Raw genomic sequence first — 23,590 nt, forward strand, 5'->3', positions numbered from 1 at the left:
AGGGTCTGGGGAGGCAGCGCCTGCCCGCCTGGTCTCAGCATGCGAGCGAGGCCCTTGCCTCTCTTGCTCCTTCCACCAAAGTGTGGTGCCTTTCCCGGTCCTCTGCCTGGGTGTTTAATGTGATCAGAAGTGGCACAAAGCTTTTAAAAAAAAAAAAGGCGAGGAAGAAAAAAAAGACCCAAGTGCAGGCCCGGCTGGGACACCCAGGACCTTTCCATAAAGCTCGCCCTGCTCTGTTCTACAGGACAGACCCCATCAGGGTGCATGCTGTCCCAAGGCCCCCAGCCCTCCATTAAATGTGGCCCTGGCTCCTGCTCCCCCCTCCTCACAGCAGCGGAGGGGCCTGATTAATCAGCACTAGGCCCCCCTCCTTCCCTCCTGGCCTCCTGTGGACCCCATAATTACCACTTCCTTTCATCCCTGCTCTTCCCGGCTCCAGACCTCAGGCCTGCTCCCTCTATGCTCTGTAATTACAAGCTAATAGCTGAGATGAATTTTCTGCTGGCTCCCGGTTCAAGCACCAATCCGCCCCTTCCCCCCGACGGCTCCCCCTGGAGTAATTACACCCCTCGAGGCCGGGCCCAGCAGGGCTTCACTTTCAGGCCCCGTGTACAATCTGGGCCTACATTCTCTAATCACCCCTCTTGGTAATTTTTCATTACCACAGAAAGAAATGTTTGTGAACAAATAAAGGGCGTTCCCCCCTGGCTTGGGGCCACTGCGCCCCCACCAAAGGGGGATGCTTCTGCAACCTTAACAAGGCCGGGTCACCCTGTGCAGAGACCTGGGCGGGAGGCTGAGCGGCTTCATAATAAATTCATTTATTATATTTGCCTTCGGGCGTTCGCAGCTCACTTGCATGAAGCAATTTTTCTTGGGGGGGGGGGAGGCTGGCAGAGTGGGGAAGGTCTGCTCCCTGGGTGCACAGGGGTGGCCTGCTGAGGCCTCAATGTTCTTTTCCTAGTAAAGGACACCCCCCCCCAGACTATGGGCTTCTAAGGGGATGGGGGCCTTTTTCTTGCCCTGAGTCCCTATTGGACTTACTCCCCAAGGCTATGCCCTGAGTAGCTGGCAGGCTGAGCCAGAGCACTCGCTAATTGAAGGCCCCAGCAGATGGCCTGGATCCTGACCTGGAACCGAGGAGACAGACCAGAAAGACGGGCCCAGAGAACACAGAGGGGTGGAGAGGAGGGAAAGAAGGGAGGGGGAAGAGAGGAAGGAGGTTGGGAAGATGGAGGGTGGGGGGAAGGGAAGGAGGGAGGGAGGGAGGGGAGGCCAGCCTACCTGTCTACAGGGGACCCTGGCCCAGGAGTGAAATGAGTAACAAGGCCACTCATTTTACAAGGCTGCCACCCTCCCCGGTGCAGCCCTGTCACTCAGCAGCTTTTACTGAGTCGCTGCACAGCACTAGAGGCAGGAGCTCCTGAGCAGTGTCTGCCGGAACCTTCTCGGTGGGAATGGGAGTCCGCCCCCAGAGCCATGCCGCAGGGCGAGCTGTTCTGGACTCCCCTGGCAGCTGTGAGTGGGTCTGACCCGGGCCCTGGACGCCCCCACAGCTGCAGCAAATGGGGGTTGATGGGGGCACCGCTTCGAGTTCTTCTCAGCCCTGCCTGCCCACTGCGACACCAGTAACCCAGGAAGCTGATTTGGGTTCTGGGGAGAACAGGAACCAAGAGCTTTCAGGAAAGGCGCCCACACAAGCTGCACACTCCGTGCAAGTGCACCACACTGGGCCAGCAGGGCTCAGGCCTCAAGCTGGTTCACCAGCGTGTGGCGGGGGGTGTCCTGGGTGGGAGCCACCACGTGGGTGGCAAGGATAGCGATGGGCAAAGGGCTGGTGCCAGGGCAGCCTGCTGACAGAGGCCTCCAAGGACAGTCTAGGGGTTGAGGTTCAAGGCCACAGATGACTGGGAGTCCCGGAGGTTCCGGTGGAGGCGAAGGGCGGAAGTCAGGCAACAGATGGCAGCGACATTTGACAGAGATTATTCTAAGCTGTTGCGTCTGGAGAAGCCTGGGCGGGACAGATGACGGCGGGCGAGAGCAGCTAGCAGCTAGGCAGTGGCGGGGCCATGTAGGGAGGTGGGAAGAGGCAGCAACCAGCAGCCTGGGGACTGGAAGGGCCTGACAGCCACAGGGGAGCAAACAACTGAGAGAAGAAAAGGTTGAGAGAGACTCGGTCAAGGCTGCAGCCTAATGCTTCCTGGACCCCAGGAGCCGTTCCCTAACATCATTGCTTTTCCCAAGCTCATTCCGGAACACTTCTGTAGGGGCTGCGGTGACCACCTGGTCCAGAGCATCAGTCACTCTTCACAGGGTCTCCGTGAACACACACCGGTCAAGCAGCCCACCCAGAGTCATACTGCTGAGCCCAGAGCCAAGGACTGACTCCAGCTGGCCTGATCCCCACCCCTCCATCACCCCCTAGTCCAATGCACTGGGATCAGCGGTCCCAGGCCCAGGAGCCCCCTACCATTTTATCCCACCTTACTCCCAGTCTACAGATGGGTAAACCAAGGCTGGGAGAGAGCCTCACCCTTGTCTAAGGTTGCACGCCAAGAGGCTGAAAAGCCAGGATGGGAACCCAGTTTTCCTTGCTGCTATACCTGGAATGTCCTTTTGAAAAGTGAGGGGGCCCTGGAAAGGCCTCCCACCCCCACCGGGGCAACCTCCCATTTTGCTGACTGCCATCAGAGCGCCTGTCTGTGTACAGATGGCACCAGCAACGGCCAGAGAGGACACACAGCCAGGGAGTAAAGATGAAGATGCGACCTGGGGACCGCCCCCTCCTCCGAATCCCCCGTTCCTGTAGCACCATGCTGCAGGAGATCCATGTTGGGGCCACAATGGGGCAACTCATCTGGCGGCACCCTGCTGTGGGCTGGCTGCACTGAGCTGACCAGGGCACCTCTGAGCACAGCTATGCTCACAAAGGAGCACTGTCAGGGACTGCGGAGGCACAGGGTGTAGGAGGAGGGTGGGGGTCAAAGGTGTCCAACGCAGACGACAGGTCCCAAGGGGGAAGATTCCAACCTGGCCAGGAGGTAGACACTGAACGCCTCCAAGTTTCCACGGAGCGGCAGGCAAGGGCCAGCCGGTGGGGAAACAGGCCAGGAGGGCTGGGGGTGAGGCCAGGTCCTCACTCCAAACGGATATAACCAGAATGGGGACGGCGCAGCAGACTGATGCGGCTGCCTGACCAAGCCCCAGGCCCCACTTCTTGCTCCCTCTCTGCAGACAGGAGGTGGGGCCCGGGACTCTGAGTGTCCAAACAGCTCCTGCCCCAGGCCTCATGTGAGACACTGCTCTGTGACAGAGGGAGGGGTAGAGATCGAGAGAGCGTTGTCCCTTCCCGTCCCTTCCACGCCCGAGTGCAGCTCCACCAAAGCTGCCTGTGGGGGGCGGGCACTCTCCACCTGCCTCCCCAGCCCCTAAGGGAACTCAGTGGGTGCTCCTGGGCACGTACCTCAGCCTCATCTTCTTTCACAGGTGGAAAAGGGTGACGCCTGCACCCTCCCTGTTCAGGCAGGCTGGGAGCTTCAGACCCCAAAGGGCAGGTACCACTGGGGATGAGTGGGGGGACTGGGGCACTGTGTGGAAAATCAGCCAGAAGCCCAGTTCACTGCCTAGCCCCCAGCTCAGCTTCTCGGCAGGGCCCTGCCAGGTCAGTGCGGGCCAAGTCTGAGTTTCCAATACTCCGGAGCGGAGCAGACTAGACAGGAGGAAGCGGAGGCTAAGCAGGCCTCCTCGTACCCACAGATCTGCTTTTATTTAGTCTTAAATTGTGCTGTTTAGATGCAAATCAATGGAAAACATTTTAAAACAAATGAGTGGCAGTTGTCCCTTAGTCTGTCCCCAAGTCTCCAGCTTACCAGAGTCCCCACCACTCCCTACCATCTCAAGGCTGGTTGGCTTGCTCAACAACAGGGGACATCCTTCCAGCTCTGAAACCCTTTGCGGGCTCCGGCAATGAAAAGAGTCTGGAGGAGCCTAATAAACATTCAGCAGCCAGGACCCTCAGCTCAGATGCTGTCAACATCTTAATTCAATCCAGAGTCAGCAGGAAGAGGCTGACCCCTCTGCCCTCAGCCTGGGAGTGAGGGCCCATGCTGCAGGGGCCGAGATCCTGGCGCCTGCCAAGGACAGGTGGGTCTCACCGGAATCAGAGCCAGTTCACTCAAGCCAGGATGAGCCTCAAATTATAAAATGGTTTTTGCTTTTGCAAAAAGCTCCATTCTCACAATGGTCTGCACACCAGACACTCTCACCGGAAAAAAATCCATCTACCGGATTAATTCTGCAGGTAGCTTTGTCTCATTCACAAGAGCCCACCTGTCAGTCCTATAAATATGTGAGGCAATGCATAGCATCCGCAACCCCAGGTTTCTGAATCCTATGGAATTCTTTACATATCAAACCCTGAGTACTTTTCAAAGGTTTTATTTACGTATTTTTAGAGAGAGAGGAAAGGAGGGAGAAAGGGAGAAAAACATCGATGTTCGTGAGCTACATCAATCCGTTGCCTCTCGAACACCCCCTAACTGGGGACCTGGCCTACAACCCAGGCATGTGTCCCGACTAGGAATCAAACCAGCGACCTTATGGTTTGCAGGCCGCAGGCCGGCGCTCAATCCACTGAACCACACCAGCCAGGAAGCCAAACCCTGAGTATTAATGCCCTTACCCTAGCATGTTCTACCCAGGCTGAGGAGATATGGGGCATCGTAGCTAAAATCCCAAAACTCTGAAGTTCCCATGATGTTTCCTCACCTGGGCTCATCCACCATCTTCAAAGCCCATGTACCATGCCCACATGTCAGTAATTGCCCCAGAGGGGAAAAAAAACCACAACTACCCTCCAGCTAAAATGGAGCTCAGAATAGAGCCACCAGGGTGAAGCTTGTGTAGTAGTCACAAAGGAGGAGTCGTGAGCTCCCTAGTCCCAGCCTTGCCACAGGCAGGCTGGCCACCTCCTTCTGGCCAAACACGTCTGTCACCAACTGCTGTGCAGCCTACTGCCTAGGTCTAAATAATTCTTGACTCTGCTCAAAAACAAATACACGCCCCTGCCCCGCAAGGCTCTAACTGACAACTCATGCGGCTGTATTAACCCCGGCAGGGTGGTTGGGTCCAAAACTGGCTCACAGGTGCCAGCCCCCCTCTGGCATGTGACCATAACCCCCCCGGACCACACCTTGGGAAGCCGCCCAGGCCACCCCAAGACCTGCCATGGATGCAAACGAGGCCTCGAGCACAGCACGTACTATAGTAGGGTCTCTCCCTCTCACAGGGCCAATGCATGTCCTTGGAGGCCAGGGTTCGGGAGCGTGGCAAGGCCCAATCAGCCACTGCGTCCCTGCTGCTCCTCCTGGAGCACCCAGCAACCTCTGTGAGGAGCCCCAGCCTTTGCGCACGTTCCCCTTCCTGGAATCTACTCCACAAAGCAGTCCCCTGAACACACCTCCCCACGGGGGCCCGGGAGGGTAATTGGGACTCCAAGCCCCGAAGTCCACCCAGGGCCCAGCCACGGAAACGCCAGCACCCTGCTGACATCCCGCCAGGCAGTCCAGCTGGCCCAGCCAGGAGCAGGAGCGCAGTCCGACCGGGTCCAATTCGGGAAGACGCCATGCAGGTAAGATGTGCTGCCTGAGCGACAGGCTCCAGGGCCCAGCATCCCCACTAAGGAAGCCCTCCTTAGTCTTATCGGGTCTGCTGAGATGTACATTTAGGCTCAACTTTTTACAACTGGCCATTTTTTTAAAAAAGAAGATGAAGGCCTGATGGTCAACCCTTCAAAACGCACCGTCTCAGCCCACACATTGGCTCCCGAAAAGCCCATGACAAACCTTGTAAGAGATCGCCGAAATACCGCCCGAGAGCCTAGAGGTCGAGGACAGAGTGGGGCTGATTCAGAGCCTTGGTTTTCTCATCTGTTAAATGGGGACGACTGATCTACTCCCACACACTGGAGAGGTGGCCGGGGATGACCCCACAGCTCCACACCCTCTGGGCACAAGTCCCTCCAACCCTCCCATCGCTGGCAACACTAGTTGGCTTCTCCGTGTTCATTCGGCGGTGCATCTCCAACCAGAGCACAGCAGTGGCTGTCCTCTCATGAACCCTCAGTCACGTGAGTGACAGAAAGCTACCTTTCACACACAAAAAAGTTACAAACCACACTCAAAAGAATACAGGGGATTCCATCCCCTCTCTACTACTAGTTCCCAGCTGGATGACTCCAGGCAGGGAGAGGGACCTCATGGGGCCCTGTTTCTCCTAGCTAATGGGGGTGGGGATGATCCTGGCCTTGAAGTCAGACCGCTGTCAACTGAGGACAGAATAGGGGAGTGAGACCACTCCCTCCATTCCCAGTATACACCCACAGCTCAGCCCGGCTAGGTACAGAGAGAGGCACTCCCACCGGGTCACTCTACCCAGGAGACAACTTGTTAACCCAGACTAACACCTACTGCGGCACAGGCTGCCGCCCCATGGAACTGCGTCACATAAAGCGTAAAGGCACTTGCTCCCTGTTACGAAAGGGCTCGGCAGTATGTCAGGCAGTGCCTGGGGACCTCGGGAGGAGTGAGCACAAAGGGGGTCCCTGCCTGCCTTCCCCCCCTTCAGATCAACACACAGATTTTCCTTCGGGATGGCTTCATCTGCCCAGCATCCATACTGCCCTGACCAAAGCTCACAGATCAATCTCTTGTATTGCTGCCGGCGGCCACAGACCTGCCATATGAGCACAAGGAGGGCAGGGTGGGGGTGGGGCTGTTGCGTGAGAAAGTGCCTCCTCCCTTTTCCCAGACCCAGGGTGCAACTACCCAAGGAGGCGACAAGGTGGCTGAAAAAGGTATATGTGCACAGGCAGGGCCTGAGACCCTGCAGCGGGGAGGCTGCAGCTCTGCAAGGGCTTATCTGGCACTTTGGGCCTTTGGGTCTTGGTAAGAAAAGTGGCAACAGCCCCCCTCACCCCAAACACTGCAAGGTACCATGGTCGTGGGCACAGGCAGAGTCTTCTGGGTCTCTCAGATTAAACCCCCAAGATGCTAGAGAAGGACAGGGGTGAGCTATGAGCCTTCCATACTGGCAGAATGGAACTGGTATGTGCAGATGCCCACACACACCCATCTGTAGACGGGGCACGGCTGGGGGACTCTCACAGAGGCGGGGTGGGGGAGTGGCGCTGTGGCCCCGTTCGTCCTCGTGGGGTGCCCCCACCCAGCTCTGCCGGCCTCAAAACCACTGCAGAGCGCACCTCCTCACACACGGCAGACGTCAGGTTCTCCTATTGGAGGAACTGGTTCCAGAATTAGAAGGTTTGGCCGGCACTCCAGACAGACACAGAGGCCACCCAGCCAAATATAACTCAGCACTTGAAGGCCTTTTGGAAGAAGGACTTCAGCTCACCTGGGCCAGGTAGGGAGAATTACCATCAGGATTCCACCTCAGGTTCACATAGAGCCCAGAGCTGTGCTGGTGACGGGTATGGGCAGGCAGAGGCTTCCATGCCCACTGGGTCTCCCCACACCACCCCTAGGTAAGAGCACGCCTGGTCCCAAGGAGACGTTTACTCTGGCTCGCCGGATGGACGGCCCCCACCAATTCAGGGCAAACAGGGCAGATCCAGGCTTCTTGGGAGATCCCAGTTCTCCTTAAGGAGCACTGCCCCCAACTTCCTCAGGGAGACAGTTACTACATACCACTCCCCTGAGTAGAAGACCGGCTTAGCTTTTGACCACATACTACAGTCCCCTGGGGCCAGGGCTTATAAACTACCAATGTCTGGGCCCTAGTCCCCAGAGACTTGGGCTTAACTGGTCACAAGTCCAGCCCGGGCCTGGAGGTTCCCCAGATGATTCTGAAGCCTCGAATAAAGACCCTGGTTTCGATGCTTCCTGCTCCCCCTACACCACTCAGAAGCCCCCAAGTCCCACTGGAACTCCCCAAAACACGTTCGGCCAGATCTTCCCTTTTTCATAGATGCTTACAAACTCCCTTCCCGCTTCCTCATCTCCAACACCCTGCAGCAGCTTCCCTGGTGAACTTGAGAATCTGCTCAAAGCATCAGTGAAGGTGGGGGAGGGACAAGGACCCCGGGAAATTTCGAATTTCAGGCGGAGGAGTAGCCTGAGCAAAGGCAGGGCGGGGAGTATGAAGGCCTGTGGTTTTTTGTCCAGCAGGCGCAAGTGCAGAGGCTGGTGGCGGCAGGAGGAGCTGCAGAGATGAGATTAAAGGCCCCCAGCACAGTTCTGGCAGGTGTGCAAAGGGCCGCTCCTGTGTTATCTGCCGGCACACCTCCCAGCAGCCAGTGCAGGCTGGGTTCCTGGGAGGCACTTGATAAATTCTCATTGACAAGAACGCTCTGAAATGTCACCTCCCGCCCCTGGCCTCGTCTGGGGAGAAAGACCAGCGTGAGGAAGTGAAGCCAGCAGCTCCCCACATGCTGTCGGCAAGAGGGGAGAAATTAAAGCCAGAAGAGTGGTCTTTGTGCGGTGGCCACACTGAAATGTTACCCAAAACATAGATTCCTGCAGGTTACAGACACAGCCCTTCTAGCACCAGGGGAGGGGGCGGGTAGCCTTATGCAGCCCTGTGGCTTGGAGACTGCTGGGTTGCCATAACAGAGGTAATTACTGTGCTACCACCCAGCCCCAGGCTGGTGTGGACTTCGAGTAACCCAGGCTGGGAATTCCAAGCCTTCAGATGGGGCCAGGAAAAACCGGCCTTGCTAGCTGACTCCACAAGCCCCTGCGAGTTTCTGGGGCAAGGAGAGAGGCAGCAGCCAGGTCTTGCTCACCTGCGTTCTTCTGGCAAAGTAGGTGGGAGCTGCCAGCACCCACCCCTCAGGTAGGGGGGCTCAGGACCCAGAGGACCCTCCTCTTTCAGAGGAGGGGAGGGAGGACACCAAGACCAAAGGAACTCAAGGGGCTGGGGAGGTCACCAGCGTGGAGATGTAGGACACAGGTCTGCCACAGAGAGGTGCTGTATAGACTCTGCTCCTGGTTGCTCTGGCCACACACACTGAGCCCAGGGGCAGGCAGCTTCTGCTGGAAACCACAAGGCTCTGTTCGATCTGCAGCCCCTGAACTTCCCCCAGAGACAGGGAAGTTATTGGCAGCTAGAGGACTGCCCAAGGGGACAGTTTTGCAAAGCCCACTGGAGCTTCTAAAGGGGTCTGGTTCTTGCCAGACCTGGTTCTTGAGCTCTGGCGCTGGCCCCCAGGCCCCACCGCCTGAGTTTGCTGCCTTGTCAGAGGACTGGCTCTAGCCTCAGTCTGTGCATTAGAATCACCTGGGGAGCTTCGAGAATACTCCTGGCCCCTGCACTGGGTCCAGGAACACAGGCTCTGGCTTGACTGGGAGATGTGGCCACCAGCAGTTTTAGGAAACCAAACTGGGGGGAATGTATAAACCCTGTTCAACTCTGACAAGCTAGGATTCTGAAAACTGTCCCCTACAGGTCAGGCCGTGCGCTGTGGACAGTAGCCTGTTGCCTTGTTCAGGGGCTGGCCCCACATATATGACCATGCCTGGAAGCCAGACAGGCTTCCCAAGGCAGGGGTGGCCCAGAACCCACCCTGGCTGCTCACCAGCCCCAAGGTTCGAAGAAAACCACCTAGTTACTGGCTGGCTCCAGCTGCCCCCCTTCCGCTCCTTGCTGCAGATTCCTGCTTCCAGACAAAGTGACAAAAGCCAACCCTGCACCGGTCATCAAAGCCCCCACACCCCGATTCTCCAGAGGTCAGGGCTGTGTTGACACGGGCCCAGATACAGGCCTTTGTGAACTGTCAGCGAAGCTGCTTAGGTAAAGCTGGCCTGCTGGGCACTTCCTAGTCCTCTTGGGCAGGGCGGCGACTCCCCTGCGCAGACTGCAGCTGGGATGACACACGGCTGCCAGTTGGAGCCCGCACCCCGGGCCCCCTCACCTGTGGCGTGGCCCAGCTGAGTCAGGTGGCAGCCTGTGCCTCAGGTTCCGCCATCCCTGCGGGTGGAGGCGGCCTATAAACACAGGATGAGCAACGCTTACATGCCCCACACTTAAGTAACAGCGAGGGAGGTCCAGAGACAGGCTGCTCACCTGCCCCCTCCCCGCCCCCCAACGCAGAAAATCCCAGGGGGAGGGCCCAGGCAGCCAACCAGTAGACACATTCCTGAGTGTCCCACCAAGACCTTCAGTTCCTCCACCCCAGCCTCCTAGAAATCGGCTTAGACCAGGAGGCTCCCACTCAGAGTCAGCTCAGCCTTTTGTTTCCAGCGTCTTTCACAAAAGGAGCCCTTTTTTTCATCTGATGTTCGTGCTTTTTGTTTCCAAACCCCAACCTGTGTGGGCCCCAGATAAGGCACTGCAGGGGTTAACAAGAGTTTAATGTATTTTGGACGCACTTTGCAGACAAAGGCTAGTTTACAAACAAGAGCCAAATAGATTCAACACCGGCTGGTCTCCACCACCAGGCTGGGGGCCGGCAGGTGCGCCTGGCCAGACATACAGCCCTTAAGGGCCGTACTCCAGCGCAGGGCCCCCAGCCCCTCACGTGCTGGCAGCCAGAGCCCTCTACCCCCTTAAATGCGGGGCACAGGGCCTCCCTTCCCCCAATCCGGGGAAACCCTTTTCCCCCTAAGACCGGAGCCTGGAGCCTATGTGGTCCCCTTACCCGCCCCCCCCCACGCCCCAGCTTTGGAGGGGTGGGGGAGGGGGGAAGGAGCCGGAAGGGGAAGGTGGGAGGGCGAGTCTAGGGCCCGTTCCGCCTCCACAGAGGGAATTTAATTAGCCTGCTGGAGAGGCAGGCGGGCGGCCGAGGAGGTGTCTCTGGTGCTGCAATATAATTGAATCGGCTCCACTCGGTCGGGCCACTCGCCGCCCATCAGCACAGCCGCCAGCCTGGGCGGGCTGGGGGCGGGGAGGCGCATCCAGGCGGAGCAGGAAGGGCTGGGAAGGGAAAAAGGGCAGCACGAGTGAGGGGTGGCGGATGCAACCACTCTACCACCTCCGAGGCCGGGGCAGCCATCTTCGGCAGGGGAAGGGGCCGGGAGCCGCTCCAGGGAGGCGGGGAGCAGGGAGGGGAGCAGCGGCAGTCCCGGGGCACGCCCTTGGGAAGCAGGGCGTGGGGGGGTCGGGACGGGGTGGCTTCAATTCCGCCCTCCCGGCGGTCCCCCGGCTTCAACGAGAGGGGGAGGGGAGCAAGACAAAAACCCAAACCGCGAGGGCCAAGACCGCAAGCCCCCCCGCCAGCCTAGCTGCCGCCAGCACCTGCCACGGGGGGCGCACAGCTGCCCCCGCCCCCCCCTTTCTCCCCGCCGCCGCAAAGTTTTCACTCCAGCTCTGGAACGTCGACAGCTCACCCCGAGTATCCCCGGCTGCTCGCTCCCCACCCGCCCGCGCGCACTTACGCTCCACTCGCTGAAAGTAGCTGCCAAGGCCATGCCCCAGCCTCCTGTGTCCCCGCCAAGAGTCAGGCAACTCAGGCTACGACCAACGGCGGGCGGGGGCCTCTGGTCGCCCGCCTGCCCGCCCGCCCGCGGGCTCAGCTCTTATCACCGCTCACACTCCAAGGGAAGTTGCCCGGGAGCGGTTGGCAGCCACCCCAGCGGAACCCGCGAACTTGGAGAGCAGTGGCGGGGGTGTGTGGGGGTCCGGAGACCCCCACCCCCGTCCCACGCACTGCGCTCACCTTTCATGCCAGGGTCCCGTAGCTCCGCCTCGGCTGACACATGCTGGAGCCACCGTCGCCCAGAGTTTGTCTAAACTGCTTATCTCACCCCGTGCTGCTAAGCGCGGCGGCGGCTGGGCCCGCTGGGGAGGTGGAGCTTCCGGGGCCCAGGCCAAGAAACACCTGCTGCTGTCGCGGCAGCCGAGGACACACCCAAGCGCAACGCCGCCCACTCCCGGGCCACTGGCTAGCTCCCTGCTCCCTGACCTCAGCCAGCAGGAGGTGTCAGGTTTCAGTCGCAAACACACGCGCGCGCACTGACGGGCGCCGGGTACACCCGCGCAGGCACACGCCCCTCCCCAGCCAGGCTGTCCAGGTGAGCCGAGGACACCAGCAGGTAGGGTAAGTGCCGCCCTCGGTCTCCTGGGAGGCCCAGGCTCGACTGCTCAGAGGTTCCGGGTACACTGGTGTCTAAAACCAGCTACCTGATTCCAGAAGAAAGGAGCAGTTGCTTCCCAACAAGCCCGCCACACGAACAGAGCCCTTGCGTGTCTTGTGACCGCTTCCCTGGCGCCTAGCACAGTGTCTGGCACAGAGCAGGCTCAATGAGCGAACGGATAAACTCACGTGTCCTGGAAGCCAGCTTCTTGAAACTGGTATTAATTGGGGGTGGGTGGGGGCACAAGAAAGGCTAAGTGCATTTATCCCCCCCAAATGTGTGACCTTACATATCCCCACCATGAAAGGGTTCAACATTAAGAATGTAGGCCTCTGTGCCTTTCTCCAAAAATTCTAGGAACTACCCCCTTCCGTTTTAAGTAACTTTTGGGAAGACCACAATGCGGGGGGCAAGGGTAGTTCTTTGAGGAACCCACGTCCCCGCGCCTGCAGAGTCCATGAAGGCGCCGCTCCACCAAGGACATCATTAAGTAGCTAGGGTTGTGGTCAGAGGCGAGGCCACCCGCCTCCAGAAACTGGCACGACCCACTGGGCCTCGGCCGCAGAGCAGCACCTCCCCATTCCTGGCACCCCCCACCCTACCTCACCCAGGCACTTGACGGACTGGAATGACTCAGGGAGCGTCCTGAAATTCCTAGGCACCCACAGGAGGCACAGCAAAGGACTGCGGGTCCCAGTCTCCCCACCCCCAGACTCCGCCCCGCCCCTACCAGCAGCGGGCGCCCGCTGCAAGCCAGGAGCCTCCCCCCTCCTCCACCCCCGCTCCTCTCTTCTCCAGGAAGCGGCGGGTTAATTGTGCAGGCTTCGTCGGGCGACCCCTGCCCATTGCGCCCCCATTACATTCCGGCGCCCCGAGCTCTGACCCCACGCGCGTCCAAAGCTCAAAACTCTCAATGTTGCTTTGATGCCACGGGGTCTCTCCCCATACATCTTCCTTTGAAAACTCTATAACTTTCATATTTTTTATCGGGGAGGCAGGCAAATACACCCCCGCCCCCCAAGCGGCCGCCCCAGCGCCGCGCTGCGGGTTTCAACTTTCCGCTCCCGGTGCCAGCCCGCGTTTCTGCCAGCCCCAAACCTGCCCCGGGACATGCCCGCGCCGCTCTTGGGAGGCGCGCATGCTGCCGTCCCCGCAGGCCCAAACTCCCCCGCCTCCCTCTCCCTCCCCGCGCCATCCCCGACTGCGACGGGAGGGAGCGCTGGGCGCCTGCCACCCCCCATCCATCTGTTCCCGAAGACGCTGGCGGGCCTGGAGCTCTCGGGGCCCAAGCCAGCGGGGAGCAGAACCCGCCCGTGTGTCCGCTGGGGGCGGGGGGCGAGGGGCAAGGCCCTGACGGGCGCCCCCAACCCACCCACACACCCCTGGTCCTTCGTCCAAGCGCACGCTGGGGCACACGGGGTAGGGGCGCCTACGGGTCGGCCTCCAGCCTTGCACAAGGCTCCTGGCCGACCACAAACGAAAAGGGAAACGGACCGGCGAGGAGGGGCTGGGGGGCCGTTACTAGCTCCTACCTGCGGGCGCCGGCCGGCCTTGGTATCGCGCGGGAAGGGCGCTTCCCTTTCACCACCGACCTCGCTCCTGTAGGTCTCAGCTGATACTTTACTTTCCCCACCACATGGTGTCTCCGCAGCGCGGTCTGGTAATTTACACCCAGCAATGGCCGGCAGATTCACCGGGCCGGGAGTGGGGGAGGGGTGCCTCCATCCCCTCGGGGAGTCAAGCGTGGGGCGGCGGTGCTGGGGGCGTTAGGCGGGAACTCGACCACTGGCTTAGCACCTTAAAAAGAAAATTAAAACCCTATGGGTCTGTTCCAATCCTTTCCTACCAGGATTCGGCCTTCGGGGGGAGGGGTGTACCATGCAAATAAACAAATCGCACCTGGCTGGGTGGCTCCTCTTTGCTTTGTCCCCAGGGCAGGACACCTAGATCCAACCTCCCCCCCTCACCGGGACTCAGTGCTCCCGCTTATTTTCCTTCATCGCTTGGGGGGGGGGGGGACTCGGTGGGGAGAGGTCAGTTCTCCCACCTGTTTGATATAAAAATTTGTAGGGTGGTTACTGTGCATCACCATTTAGTTAATTTTTGAGTCGGCAGATTCCTCCCTCCCTTGTGAGATGGGTGGCTGGATCCCGTTTCGCAGATGAGGAAGTTGGGGCCCAGAGTTGTTCAAGGTCAGGTGCACTCGGGTACCCTGGGAACTTTGCCTGTAGCTGCTCACACCTGGAGTCTCCCCTTCCCAGCAAGGCCGCCAGAGGCAGCGGGGTGCTGTAGGAAACCCCAGCGACTCGCTGGGGGGCAGTAGCGAGCTAGCTGCGTGCGCCTTGGCCAGAAAACGCTGGCGGCCACCAGGCCGGCTGGCAGAGGGGAGATGGATGACACTCACTGTCTGTGCGCCAGGCCCAAGGAAATTAGTAATCCGGAGCACGGCCTCCGAGTTTAAGGGTGGGAATTGCTCCCCTGCAGCCCGCGCTCCTCGCTAACGAGGTTTGTAGCTTGACTCATTTCCCTCCACTGGGGGCTCAGGCTGGCTGCCCTCCATTTCCCTCCAGGCGTGTTCCTGCTCCTCTCTCTTCAGCAGCTCCCACCTTGCAGCCAGCCATGAGCCCTTTCTGGGAAAAGCACTCCCTTCTGGACCAACTCCTTCATTCCCATTTGCCTGGAAACCTGACAGAGAAACAAGGCTCTGGGAGAAAAGGCAAGGCGCCAGAGCCAGTCCTATGAGGGTCATGTGGGGACACCTCCAGGGTCCTGCTTCCGTTGTGCCAGAGGCAACAGGATGTGCTTGCCCAAACACCCAGACCCCTGCAGACCTTCACTGTACCTCCTGGAGCAGGAAGCAGGAGTCCAAAAGCCCTCACCTGTCTCTGAGGACCTATTCAGGTGGATCCCTGCAAAATCTAGCCTCACCTCCGTGAGCCCTGGGACCTAAGAGACCTGCAAAGCCAAAAGGATGAGAACACCCTCAGGATAAGCCCCAGGGGCCCCCTTACACATGCCCCCTGAGACTGGGAACTGAGAAAGGGGTCCCTGACGTAGATGTTCAGAAGGGATCTGATCAGGGATACCACTGACCAAGGTGGCGGGCATTTAGTTGCTCCACACACACCCAGCGTGGGCTCTGGTCGGCACTAGCCTTTCCAGATACAGAACTGAAAATGCCAGTCTGGCCTCAGCTGCTCGAAAAGACAAGGGCGACAGACAGGGGAGGGAGGTGCTGACAGGCAGGGCACCTAGAGGCAGCAAGAAAGACAGAAAGGTGATTTGGCAACTTAGCCCATCACCACCACCACCTGGGCACCTACCTAGCCAGGTGAGGTTCCTAAGAGACACTGTCACTGTCCCCCACTGAGCCCAGCACAGGTGTGAGCTCCAGGTCTATGATGGGCCCTTGGTGCCAGGGAAGGCAATCCTGCTCTTTATCATTCTGCGTCCTTTTGGGATTAGCAGGACTCATGCACAGCCCAGGTCCCCACCCTCACCAGTTCCTAGCATGTAAGGACTGTGTGTCACCTTTACATAATGATCGCAGCCACCTCCTGCAGCACCTGGATCTGTAAATAAGTAACAGGGACCTGGACTTCATTGTCGATGGGAAGAGAAGATCACTTCTGCCATTTACCAAATACCTAATAGGTGCCAAGGCTGTTCCTCACTCAATCCCCAGAGGCCTTGCAGCATAGCAGGCAGGACCTGCATTACCAGCCCAGGGAGGAGACCTGAAAAAGTTAATTAACTTGCCTAGGGCACACAAGTTCCAGCCGAGCCCGACCCAGACCCTGGCTGTCCACTACCAGCCCGCAGCTCTCTAACTACCTGCTGCAGATAGGCCTGGTATGGGTGATACGGGTCTCAACTCGTTTTCCTGCTGACGGCTCTTCATTTGGGAACATCCTTAGCAGCTGTCCCTGTGTCCAAAAATCCTCCCCTCACTCAGAGCCTGGTACCCCTACACTTGCACAGCCCTTCTTCATGAGCGATCTCCCTACCCCAAAGCTCCTAGTACCCCCTGGGGGTCCATATCCATTGAGGGCACCAGGGGAGCCCCAAGGACTAAGTGGCAGGGGTGTGCCCAGGGCCCCCACTGTTCCCAGCCCCTCCTGCCAGCCCTGCTCTGCGGCCAAACCCGCACCACTTATACTCCTGGGTCCTCTTTCTCTTTGCTGCTGCTATCACTGGCCCAGAAATCCTTTCCATTCTTCAAAGCAGGGCTTAAATCTTATCTCTTCGAAGAAGGCTTTTCCCATCCCCGCCTCTGGAACTCATCTCTCCAGTCACTGCGTCCCACTCTTAGATAGTGATCACACGGTGCAATGGGTCCCACGGGTCTTAGATAATAGTGTGTGTGTGTGTGCTTGCTTGTGAAATAGACTCCCAAGCCACCCTACTGAGCTACTGCCTGGGTTGAAGGGCCAGGAAAAGACATCTTTAACAACGGTGTGTGTGTGTGTGTGTGTCCAGGCCTCACTGTGATGGTGGGAGCTCCAAGTTCCACCCACGCTCGTGACATGGTGGGTGCCCAAAAGGGAAAGGGGCTCTAGTCTCATAGCTGTCGCACAGCCCCAGCCACCAACCGGACCTGCAAAATGGATAAATGGAGGGAAAGACTCAGCCACCCCAGCAGCCAGTCACCTCCAGGGGAGCAGGCATGGCTAGGGCCGGGCAATCCCAAGGACAAGGGCACAGGCGCTCGCCTCTTAACCCCAGGCTGCCCCAACACTTCCTGCCCTTTCAGCACTGCTCCCAAGCTCCACCCAGAACACAGCTGCACTCCTTTACAATCAGTTAACAGCTGTTTTGCATAGATTTTCAATTCTAATTGCCTTGCTTTGTGAGCACCGCCGAGCCTGGGTGAATGGGGAAGCCGCAGCTCGGCTAGAAAGCAGGCGGGGAGGGGGGGAGACACTCCAGAAGCACTAAAAGGAAGCCAGTGTGCACCAGGCAGGCTGCTTTTATTTATTTTTTAAATAAGAAAAGAAAGCCCAGGCCACTAACTGCGCCCGCCCCGGCTGCAGCCTCTGCTGCTGGAGCCCAGAGTCAGAAAGGTGCCCCAACCTTGGGAGGGAAGCCTCCTTCCCCCTTTCACCCGGGCTCCCCAGCCTTCCTCAGACGCGATACCTTGGGGGGACAGTTTCCAGCACTGGAACCGCCACAGGCCCTTGACTCACCTCCCCCTTCAGGCCCCTCCCCTCTCTGGCCCCTCCCTCCCAGCCCCCTAGGCTCTCCAGTACCCAGATATGGGAAGCTAATTGGACAATAAAGTTGAGCAGCAAGGAAACGTGCTCTCTGGAGACAGCTGGCATCTATAAAAGAGAAATATTTGCATTTAAAACCTTTAAACTTTAAAAGTAGGGCCAGGCCAAGGCAAGGGGAGGTTGGATGGAAGGGGTACTCAGTCCCTCAAGGCAAGGGGGGGGCGCTACACACAAGCTGCTGCGGGTCCACAGAGGCCCTGAGGATGGTAGTTCTAGACCCTTCTGTCACCAGTGTCCCTGGCCCAGGCCTCTGCCACCATCTGCAGGATCCCAGTTGGCCAACACTAGGCTGGTGGCCTTGCCATGGGCGATGCGCCAACCCCCTACTCCCCACCCACTTGGGGTCTCAGGGGTTCTGGACGGTTCCCAAGACCTTCCCAAACAGAGCATGAGGGCCAGAGTCCCATACCCCCAGGGCGGGGGGCCTGGCTGAGCTGATGCCCATCCATTGCCCTGCTACCTGGGCAAAGCCCCAGGCCTCTCCACAAACTGCCTCTGTCCCTGGCTATTGGCTGTGGGAGGGAAGTGGCCCTTTGTTGCAGCTGGCAGCAAGGTGACAGCTTGCAAGAAGCCAGCCTCTGGTGGCCCAGCGCCTTCCCTGACACCCTCCCCGTGAGGAAATGGGGACTCAGAGAGGTCTGCCGGCTTTCCAGGGCCTCTCAGGACACCTTCTCCTCCACGCTGTGGCCAGGTTTTCATTTCCTCGCATGCCTAGTTCCCATTTTTCATATCTGAGAGAAACGTGGCCAAATCTCCCGACTGTCAACATTTGTGATGTAAAGTCAGCAGAGAATATGTTCCCGAGTGGTCTTATTTTAGCAGGCTTTTATGAAATCAGAGGACTCGAAATCCTCAGCTACCTGGCAGGCCTGCACGGAGTGGGGTGGGCGGTACAGACTCCCTGGCTCTTCCTCCCGAGTCAGGAGCAGACACTTCAGGGTGGGGGTGGGGGCTGGCAGTGGTGGAGAACAGTGGCCAAATGTTCAATGTCAGCTCAGCAGAAACTACGCCAGAAATGCCCCTCTCTCCCAGTGTCAGAGCAGAGCATTCTCTCCTTCTGACTTCTGCTCCCATCAGGAAAATATTTCCAGTCCCAGCAGTGCGGTCTGACTCCTGGGCTAGGCTGCCCTGGCTTGGCGGTCAAGGCCAAGATCAGCTATGAGACTGTCTTTCAGTTTCCATCTACTCTCCTCCCTACAGCACTCCCTCTCCAGCCACTTAACTACTTCCACACCCTCAGTGGGCTTTCTCACCATCTTGTCCTAGACAACACGGCCTGGGCATCTGCGTGCTGACCTCACTCAAAGACCATGTGGAAAAGCGAGTTTAAAGCATGGCTTCCAAGAGCACACACCGCGTGTTGGGAGGCTGGGAGTGTGGAGGGAGGAGGACGTAAGGTTGGGCACCTGGGCTGAGCCTGCTCGACCACAGCCTCGCTGTGCGCCGACTTTGCCAGCCGCCGCGGTGCACGCAACACAGCCCCTCACCCACTGTCATGAGGGCCACGCAAGGTGCCGCAGATCAGAGGAGCCCTGCACAGTGCCTGGAACACGGCTGGAGCTCAACAGACGACTTCTGTTTGGTGTGAGCGGGAAATGTATGGGCGGGTGGCAGTGAATGAGAAAGGCTTATGAGGAAGCGCTGGTCGGCACCACACAGGACAGGCAGGAAGGCCAGCCAGACCGTGTCCGCACCCGCCCCCCACCCCAGGGCCTGGGGCGAGGCAGCAGGCGGTGTGGGACTAGCTCACACCCGCATGCGCACGCGCTCTCTCTCCCCCTCCCTCCCAGGAATGGCCTTGTCTCCCCCCTTCAGGAGTCACACACACTTTCGGAATCCTGCCAGCGCTTACCTGAGCCCAGCCCCGGTCTGGCTTCTGGGTCCTACTGGCTGGCTGCCTGCAGGCCTGTGTGGACGGACAATACAGACAGCAGGAGAGCCAAAGAGAAGGGCCCAGCAGGGCCCTCGCTTCTGTCTTTAGTTTAACATTGACAGTTCAGTCAAGACTTCCTCCTCAGAGATGTGTCTTAAAAATTACCCAGCCTGCCCATGTGTCCCCCCACAGGTGGATGGATAAACGAACGTGAGCTCCCCACATAGTGGAGTGACGGCTATTCAAAAGACTGAAGTCCTGATACACAGTCCAATACGGAGAACAGTGAGACCTGAAAACACAGGCCCGCCCTTTAAAACCCTGTAGCCTGAAGTGGCAGCAACCTAAAGGTCTACCAACTGACCATGGGTTTTAAAAGCCTGGAGTCTACCTGGGTAGTGGAGTTACTATTCAGCCGTAAAAAGCCATGAAGTGCCAACCATGCTACAGAATAGACAGACCTGGAAAAGGGTATGCTAAGTGGGAGGGGCCAAGCAAAAGACCACGTACTGTATCATCCCATCGGGAGTAAAGTCCAGAATGAACAAATGCAAAGAGCCAGAGTGGACTCGTGGCTGCCAAGGACGACGGGGAGGAAGTAGTGGGGAGTGACTGCTAACTAACGGGTATGGGGTTTGCTCTGGGGGTGAGAGAAAGGTTTTGGACCAAGACAGAGGTGGCGGCTGTAGAGTTTGTGAATGGATTAAATGCCACCGAATCGGTCACTTCAAAATGGTTCATTTCATGTTATGTGAATTTCACCTCAAAGTTTAAAAAAGATCCAACCTGAATGAAGACCCTCTGCTTGTCTTGGGAGGGATGGGGCAGGACTCAAGTTTCCCTGAGCGCCCCAAGCAGCGGCCCCGGAAGGCAGCGGCCCCTGGAAACCCCCTTGCACGCTGCATCCGTGACCACGCAGCACTCAGAGAAACGAGTCCTGTTCCAGCATATTTTGCTTCCGTGGCATTTTTCCACACCCAGCCTCCTGCTCCCTCATACACACACATTCACACTCTGCAGCTTCTGCAGATCCGCCCTCTAGGCCTCCAGGGGGGGTTCACAGTGCGTCCCCCAAAGCTGCAGGCCCTTTTTGTCCTCATCAACAGTTCTCTGGCTCCAGGGGCAGGGCAAGCCCTGCCCCTCTGAGCACCAAGCAGCTGGAGGTCGTGACACAGAAAGGCACACACCTGTCTCTGAGCAGGGCTGCAGCAGCTCCTGCCACCTGGCCACTGGGCTGGCAATGGGCCAGCTGTGGCCTAGGCAGACCTGGGGGACAGAGAGGGAGCAGGGCGGTGGCACAGGGAAGCTAGGACCCTCTGAGGTCACGGGCGGCAGGGGAGCCTCCCGACCCTGGATCCCTGACCCGAGGCCAGTGTAGCTCCACAGGGGGTGAGGCGAGAGTGGCCCCATAACCCCACACGGCACCTGCCACCGAAGTGGGCACTCTTTGTCCTCTGAACCTGGATACCCCATGGACCCAGAAACCTGGGTGGTTCCCTGTGGGAATCACCCTCCTTTATACAAATGAACCAGGCCCCCTCATGTGGGGTGAGGGTTTTTCCTCCCTTCCTGGTCTGTCAGTCAGCTCACAGAACAGTGTACCCGTATCCCCGCCCTGGCTACCACAGATGGGCCACATGCCCAGGAGGGCGCCCAGAGAGGCCTGGGGCAAGTTACGAGAGCAGGAGATGTTCTAGAACCTCAAGCTGGCCAAGGCCTGTGGGTGTCCATCAACACCCACACAAACTCAGAGTGGTCCCCAGGAACTTAACAGAGGGTTTCCATTCCTCAACATTCTGTACATGGTTGAAGGCCTTCAAAGTTCTTTAAGATTCCAAGAGCCCTGAGGTACCCACGTACACACAGGCCTGTGATTTGCACACATTTGCATGGTGCTCCCACCCTGTCTCCTCGTGCCTTCTCTGCGCCCCCCCCCATGCCCTGTGCCACTCACCGGGCCCTGGTGGCTGCAGCGGGGTTCTGCTGAGTACCTGCTGTGCACCAGGCGTTCGAGCCCTGGAGCTTTCATCCCCAAACTGTACCCCAGTTCTCCCCTCCCCCTCCTGGGCCCTTCTCCCATCCTTACTATGCTCCTGACAAATTTCTGGATTAAGTATCTACAGCCTGTCATTAAAATCCCAAACTGCTCTGGCTGGTGTAGCTCAGCGGGTTGGGCACTGGCCTGCGAACCAAGGGGTTGCCAGTTCAATTCCCAGTCAGGGCACATGCCTGGGTTGCTGGTCAGGTCCCCAGTGGGGGGCGCACAGGGGCAACCACACATTGATGTTTCTGTCCTTCTCTTTCTCCCTCCCTTCCCCCCTGCCTATAAATAAATAAATAAATAAATAAATAAATAAATCATCTTTAAAGAGAAAAATTTTAAATCCCAAACTGTCCCAAACTGTCGCTTGGACCATCAAATCCTAGTTGCCTTTATGGCTTGCCCACTGGACAAACAACGCACACAGACATGTAAGCCCCGGTGTGAGCAGAGGACTGGCCCCCACCTGGCCTTGGCCCCACTGCCAAGCCTGCAGGAGGGCGCCGGGATAGGAGGGCCTGGTCTCCTCCGGCTCCCGTAGGCTGCAAGGAGCCACTCGCTCCGGATCTTACTGTATTTAAGTCTTTAGAGTTTGGTGTCATAAATGAAAATAAGCAAGGAGACAGGATTACATTAAAAGCGTCATTTTCACTCTTGGAAGTACTAGGTGTTGAGGTTTTGGCTGGTTGCCTTAACATCCTCTGGTGTCTGCAGGGCCCAAGTTGAAGGTCAGAATGGAGATGCTGCTGTATGGTGCATCCCCTCTGCCAGTTTCTGCCTGTGCCTTGGCTTTCTCTGCTGCGTGGCCCTTCCCACCCCAGTCTGCCGAGCCCCATGTGCCCCATCCGGAGACTCCACCTCCCCCGGGTGGCGGGTGAGCTCCAGCCTCCTGCCTGCCGCACAGGCCCCGCTGCAGGCCCTGGGCAGCGGCATGCCACTCTGACGGTACCCAAAGGTCGGCGGTGCCCCTCATCACCTCCTCTCTTCGTCGGACTCGGGTCGGCAACACCTGGCAGACACAGCGTCTGCGCCCTCCCGCCCTCCGCACCCACGGGACGGCTCCTCTCCGGCTCTAAGTTTTCCTCTGGGCCCCTCAGGCCCTTGCACTCTCCTGCCTTTCCTGTCATGGCTTGCACCAGCCACCTCTGCTTCTTTCATCTTAATTTTCTTTTTGATTTCAGAGAGAAGGGGTAAGAGGGAGAAAGAGAGGGAGAGAAACATGGATGTGAGAGAGAAACAATGACGGGCTGCTCTCTGTGCATGCCCTGACTGGGGGCCAAGCCCACAACCCAGGCACGTGCCCTCCCCGGGGATCGAACTGGTGAACATGTGGTTTGCGGGACGACGCCCACCCCACTGAGCCGCACCAGCTGGTGCCACCCCACGTTCCCCCTCCCCCACACAGGCCATTTAGAAGCATCTGGTGGTCTCTTGGCGGCACAGCGCCGCCACCACACCTCCCTGTCTGCAGTGTTCTCCCGACCCTCCCTGGCAGGTTAATTTAGATCAAGAGCCTCCCTCCTGTCCCTGTTCAGGCTACAACTCACGTCGGGTGCACCTCCCCAGGGCTCCCCAAACCTTCATTTGCTGCGTATGCCTCCTTCCACTCAGGCCCTGGCTTAAATTCCAGTCTCCTCCAGGTAGCCTTCCCAGATTTCCCAGGTGTGTGGCTTTGTGGCTCTAACTCTGCTAATGGGAGTGGGCCTTCCCCCTCCTCCGGGCGGGGGCTGGGGGTGACCTGAGCATTCTTTACTCTCTGCCCTGCGCTCGGGAGGCCCAGCCACTGGTGCAGAGAAAACAAGCCTTGCTTATTCCTGGACCTTCACATGCCCTTGAAGATTTGCTGAATTGATCTAAATGAAATTAAGAAGCCCCTGTAAAGACACAAGCTCTCATCAGCAACAAGTGCTGCCGGCATCCCCGTAGCCCCCAAGCAAACCCAGCCGAAAACCGCGCAGGAACCCCTGGCGCACAGGCACGAGCCCTCTCTGTGGACTGTTGAGCACTTTCCAGAGCTGAGCAGAGTGGACTGTTCTCCATGGGTCCTCCCCGGAGCCCTACATCTGCGATGCCACACCGGTCCCTCCTCCTAAGAGCAGCAAGAGTATTCTGCACGGAGTCGCCAGGAACACAAAGGCTGGGGTTTCGTTTTGTTTCAACGCTCCTTGATGGTCTTAAACCCACAGGCTGGCTCCCCACAGAGCCTTGCCAGCCCCCAGCTTGGCCCCCGGCCCCACTCAACGCCAGCCTTTCACCCAGAGCCCCACACTGCCTCCTCTCCAGGAACGACAACGACAGTGACACTGGAGAAAGC

The 23,590-nt window shown here is 58.5% G+C and overlaps 1 protein-coding gene across 9 annotated transcripts in view; it reads right to left on the reverse strand.

The window, feature by feature from the left end:
* GSE1 (Gse1 coiled-coil protein) overlaps positions 1-23,590 on the reverse strand; it is a 408,575-nt gene that overhangs the window by 43,114 nt on the left and 341,871 nt on the right. For 2 of the 9 annotated variants that reach the window (XM_037142400.2, XM_037142397.2), the window contains exon 1: positions 11,672-11,841. The exons of 6 other annotated variants lie outside the window; for them this stretch is intronic. In XM_037142400.2, the coding sequence (XP_036998295.2) occupies positions 11,672-11,678 (7 nt within the window). In that variant the 5' untranslated portion in view covers positions 11,679-11,841. Of the gene's footprint in view, positions 1-11,390; positions 11,485-11,671; positions 11,842-23,590 lie in introns of those variants that run through there. One more of the 9 variants, XM_037142398.2, reaches the window with a different exon arrangement.

Source organism: Artibeus jamaicensis, unplaced genomic scaffold (assembly GCF_021234435.1).
Source record: "Artibeus jamaicensis isolate MK-2021 breed Jamaican fruit bat unplaced genomic scaffold, CSHL_Jam_final contig_464, whole genome shotgun sequence".
NCBI classification, from domain to species: Eukaryota; Metazoa; Chordata; class Mammalia; order Chiroptera; family Phyllostomidae; genus Artibeus; species Artibeus jamaicensis.